Genomic DNA, 5,679 nt, shown 5'->3' with positions numbered 1-5,679 from the left:
GTAAATAAACTCAAATAATCCTTAAATGTACCAAAAGATAATCTGGGATATAAATCAATCTAAAAATGAAAGAAACAGTCTATGAAAAATCTCGTATTATTTTATAGCGATAATAAATAATAGATTTGTTATTCTGATTCAGAACTTTCCAATACCAGAAATTTACTTTTTGAATAAGGTCATGAACTATACAGCTTCCACTCATATAGTACTGAATATGTGGCTGACTGTGTTCTCAGTTAAATGTATATCATTTTTATATACTCTCAATATCTACCCTGAGAAGTAAAGATTACTTGTATACCCATTTCACAGAAGAGAAAACCGAGGTACAGGAAAGGAATTATTAGGCAGCAAAACTTTTGTTTTGCTGAGAGGCAATTGGACTCTTGAGTCTGTACTCCTAATTACAAGTTCTATTCCTTCCTTTCAGTGCTAAGCCTGAGCACCTGCATATATAAATCCTTATAGATGGCCTCAGTATGTTTCAAGTTTGTTTAATTCTATTTATTCCTGTTATTGATTCACAAACCTATATCACCATCCTCTCTCGTCTGACTAAGGTCAGCATCTCTCAATTTTTCTCCTTGCTCTGATCTTTTTCCTGAGTTGGTTGCTTCCTCACACACCATGGGTTACAACAACTCAATGACAGGTAGTTGTTTGCATATGTGATAAAGCTAATAGAATGAGATGTCAATCTCATTTCACTTCCCAGTATGTTTGGAAGTTCGTACAATAAAGTAAGGGGAAAAAACAGGCTGTGGAGATGTCTCAGTTGAAAGGTCATTTGAATTGAAAGAATGAGGACCTGAATTTGAATCCCCAGAGCTCACATAAAAAGCCCAGCATAGTAGTATACACCCTTAATGCCACTGATGGTGAGACAGGAGGCAGAGACAGGCAGATCACTAGAATCTTGTCAGCTAGCTAGCCTTGCCTATTCTGTGATGTTTCAGGCCAATGAGAGACCCTAACTCTAACAAAAACATGAAAGGTGCCTAAGGGCCTAATGTGCTGTATACATGTGCATTCACCCCACATACATGCAAACAAAATCCCCCAAACATTTTTAGAATTCTCGTTGCTGTTAGCATAAAAGTCCAGATTCCCTACCATGCTTTATTATCCTTCTCTGGGTTTGGTTCCTGATTAATTCTCTAGTCTTTCATTTTGTATGTTCCATCGCTGACTGCCACACCCTAGACATTATGAATATGTTTCAATTCTATTAATATCACACAACAATTATATCATATTCTTATGTTTGGAATGGTATTAAAATTGGCCTTATGGTGGTTTGAATAAGAATGACCCCCAGAGGTTTATATATGTAAATGCTTAGTGGGGTGGTACTATTTGAAAGGATTAAGGGTAAAACCGTGTTGGAGGAACTGTGTCATTGGGGGTGGGCTTTGGAGTTTCAAAAGCCTAAGATAGTCCCAGTGTGTCTCTCTTCCTGCTGCCTGCTGATCAGGATGTAGAACTCTGAGCTACTTCTTCAGCACCATGTCTGCCTATGTGTCATCATGTTTGCTGTCATGATGAAAGTGAACGAAGCCTTTGAAGCTGTAAGCCAATCCCAATTAAATGCTTTCTTTTATAAGAGTTGCCATGGTCATAGAGTCTTTTCACAGCTAGGAAGCACTCACTAAACCAGGCTTCCTTTGTCCTTTTTGCCTATTTATTGCTATTCCTGGGGTGTTTACTGAAATAACACTCACTCTGGATATTTTCCATGACACCCCACAAAGTGACACACATGTAATATTTTATTATAACTTTGCCTTTTCTAACTCTAAATAGACTCTGAGTGCCACAATAACAAGGACTATATTCTTCTTTATCTCCTAGGGTATAAGAACATTTCCTAACCCAGTACTTCATATACAGCAGTTATCTAATAGGCATTTTGAATGAATAAGTAGCTAAATGACCTATATCCCTAATGTCTGACATATTTGTAGTCAATAGCTGCTGACTGGTGTCTCCAGTCCTCAGAGATCTCATTCTCATCCAGTCCTAGTATCTGACATGTGATGAAATTGCTGCTCTCAATTATAACTGACCCATACTCACCTCAAATCTTGGGATATCCATTTCCACTTGTCCTTTCAGCAGTGGGGCTTGTCTGGGGGTCTCACGGATCATCACGCTCCATCTACAGTGAAGTTGAAACACAAATATTATTCAGGTCTCCACTAATTACAAGGGAAATCAATACTTCACAGTTATACTAAAGTTCAAAATGTTATTGTGTTTGGGGGAAGAGGGCTACAGGGTATACTCAAGCAATGTACCTAATCTCAAAGTATACAAAAGAAAAGATTCTGCTTCATGATGACCCTAAGTTAGTATAATGGAAGGATTTTTCCCCTCAGAACTCTCAGAAATCAGTATTTTTTAACTAGAAGTAGCATCATGACCATCAGAAATATTTTTATGAAATATTTATACCAGACACTTGTCTAAGATCTACTGAATAAGAATCTCTGTGATGGCCCTAGATTTGTGTCTTGAAAATCCACATCTCACAATAAAAGTCCTATCTCTCAGGATATAGGATGTTGATATTCTCTATTGTCTGGAGCAGAGGAAATATCAGCCAGTTGTTGCTGAATTCCCTCCATTCCGCTTTTTTTTTTTTAAAAAAGTTTCTCTCAGAGCCTGGTTTTATTATAGATTATTTCTCATGAATAAGTATGTTTCTAATGGCCAAGTGGTTTCACATTTAGAAGGACACTGAGCAAACCTTTGAAATATATCCATGAATCCCCTGCTCTATGATCTTTAAGGGGGGGAGAGGGGCTTCCACAATATTTGAGGAATATTTGTGCCTCTCTGGTTTCTCAATAGATAAGCCCTCCTAAATGAGCCTGCACTCACACTATCAGGGAAATAGTCTATGGGAGAGTCTAGACTCTGGACTGTGAGGATATAAATGGAGGAGGCACAGAGACATGGCCTTTTGACACTCACCTGTCTAAAATCCTCACATGAGCCTGCTCCACTTGGCTGAGAATATCCAGTGGTGATGTGCCTTTACTCCAGCATGCTCCCCAGCCAAGGACACGGGCGAGATCATTACCAGTTCCGAGTGGGATAATCGCCAGCTGACACTGCAAAAACAAAAGGAGAGGCTCTTTTCAGACAATCCTTCCACCATGTTTTACTCTCTGCAAGATGCTGAGGGTGCTCTTTGAGAAGGAATATGCCTTACAGCCAGTGGCTTTAAAGGATTGCTTCCTAGAAACTGTAGTAATAGGGTATTTGGAGCTGAATGTTATTTTCTCAAAGGAATTGGACCCCATTCTTAGTTATTTATAATAATAATAATAATAATAATAATAATAATAATAATAATAATAATAATTTTCTGGGCTATGCAAAAAGTCATAGCTATAGATATAAATGAATATAACCATAGTTTCTATTTGAGCTGGGGCCTGGAAGAGGAAATGCCTCAGGAGCCATAGATTCTGGATTCAGAAGGGCAAGGGGCTACCTACAGATGGGGAAAGGTATGCTTCTGTAGAGACTCAGAGAAGAAAATCATTACCTTCCTAAGGAGAAGGAAATTGGAATGTTATTTTCCACCTCTTTACTTTGAAGCCTAGGGAATGTTCATTCTTTATGCCCATTCCTTTATTTTTCCTTCACCCAGCTCCAAGTAGACAATAGTCTTAAGTGAGCATGTTCAGATTGGTCAGGTTAACTATTGAGCTTGTAACACACACACACACACACACACACACACACACACACACACACACACACACACAGATATAGATATAGATATAAATAGGTATATATAGATATAGATAGATAAGAGGGATCCAGACTTGGAACTTCATAAGATAAACAGCTCCATACCCACTACTCTTTCTAGCAATACTTAAACTGGCTCCGCCAGGGACTCACCCTATCATGCAATCCATAGGCATCAATTGTAGATAAGACCCAGCTCACACTGCCATCTCCACCACAAACCAGAACACGAAAACGGGCAAAGTTCTTGAACATAGCAATGCTATAAGGAAAGGGGGAAATGTATTAATTTCATAATTATTTGGAATTTATAACTATTTCTTACAGTATGTCAGGGCCTAAGGACTCCTGCTTCAGTACCCTCCTAACAAGGCCATCTGCCTTCTCTTTGTATTAGCTTCTGATTCTGTGTACATTTATGACCACAACTGTACAAGACAATCTCAGAAATTAGATCTTGTCTCAACATATTATTTTGTCCTTAGCTTTTCTTTGGGAGCCATTAATAACCTAGTCATCTGCTGAGGCTCAGGAAGAATTCTTTGCATAGTTGTTAGGGGCTCACAGGACACAGCACTGAACTGTCAAATGATCCCATCATAAAACAAGTCTGTAGTTATGTCCATTTGCTTCTTCCTCTGATGTCAAAAGGTATAGTTTTCTGTGTTGCCAGTGAGAAAAAGGTGAAGCAAGTTTGAGTTTAGGAAAAGAGACTGAAGAGATTTCTGGAAGAGGACTAAATGGTAAATTGGTTCAGAGTCATATATTGGTGTATCTGCCTGCGTACAAGAACTAATTCTAGATATTTGTTCTAGGCTAGAATGTACAGGGGGTGGGCAGACTATTCTATATAGCCATCCATACCCCTTCCCCCATGCTCACCCTGCTTCAGGTCCACCCTTCGCCAGGTCGAATACTTGAGACGGATTAAGATATTGTTTGAATTTCCGGAGGAAGATGATCCCTTGATGATCTCCACTTTTAGAATTGATGAAGATGAGCAAGGGACAGGAACAAGTCAGTGGCCAGTCGAGATTCCAGAAGTCAGGCGATACTACTAGCTGGCCTGATAACACACAGAAGAGAAAGAAAAGGAGCAATTAAGATAAGATATGATTCTGCATCACATTTTACAAAGACTTTGAGTACCAGCCCCAATCTTTTGCTGTTAAGGAGTAGAGGAAAAGTTAGAATATCATCAAAAGGTGAATAAAAGTATTTGTTCTCCTATTTCTAGGTATCCCCTTATAATTTTCTAAGAAATTATTGTATATCAGATATCACGTAAAATATTATTGGAGATATAGCCTTTGATCTCAAGCAAGGGAGATGGATGTATATATGAATATGTCAATATGTTGGAAGACAATAAATAAATTGCTGCAATAGCCAGAGATAAGCAAAAATCCATAGGAAAATAAAAGACTGAGAGCCCAAGAGGAAGAACAACACCCAATCTAGTCCATACTCTCTGTCTGAGCTAGCTCAGCTCTCTCAGTGAAAAGGGGGCAGGTCAAGAAAGCGGGGAAGGAAAGACCGTCATCAAGCCAAGAGCTAACAAAAGACTTTCTAGAAGAATGACATATTAATATAGATGAAGCCGGGGAACTAAATGATATCTCTAAAGCTCAGAAAGAGCCATCTACATTATCACTCCAATTCCATGGTAGAATGAGCCTGCAGATAAATTGTCTGAATAAGAGAGAGATTTTTTAAATAATCTTCAACATCGGAAGTACCCATACAGAAGTAGGGTTATAATAGCCAAATAAGTAGTTTAAACAGCCAAATCCTGCCAGTTTGTGGTGAGTCTTAAAGTCTAGTGGCAAGGAGATGGGCATTGATAGTTTTCTAGGAGAAGAAGTATCAAAAATATCCGCCCACAAACATCTGAGCTCATGGCTTGTAAGG

The 5,679-nt window shown here is 38.7% G+C and overlaps 1 protein-coding gene across 1 annotated transcript in view; it reads right to left on the bottom strand.

The window, feature by feature from the left end:
* Window positions 1-5,679, bottom strand: part of Dgkk (diacylglycerol kinase kappa) — a 122,053-nt gene that overhangs the window by 33,376 nt on the left and 82,998 nt on the right. The window contains exons 9-12 of the mRNA XM_031371869.1: window positions 4,651-4,834; window positions 3,922-4,030; window positions 2,980-3,119; window positions 2,080-2,161 (exon numbers count right to left, since the gene is read on the bottom strand). Of these exons, the coding sequence (XP_031227729.1) occupies window positions 2,080-2,161; window positions 2,980-3,119; window positions 3,922-4,030; window positions 4,651-4,834 (515 nt within the window). The remainder of the gene's footprint in view (window positions 1-2,079; window positions 2,162-2,979; window positions 3,120-3,921; window positions 4,031-4,650; window positions 4,835-5,679) is intronic.

This window comes from Mastomys coucha, chromosome X (genome assembly GCF_008632895.1).
Source record: "Mastomys coucha isolate ucsf_1 chromosome X, UCSF_Mcou_1, whole genome shotgun sequence".
NCBI lineage: Eukaryota > Metazoa > Chordata > Mammalia > Rodentia > Muridae > Mastomys > Mastomys coucha.
The sequence above is the reverse complement of the archived record's forward strand: the minus strand, read 5'-3'. Positions and strand labels throughout refer to the sequence as shown.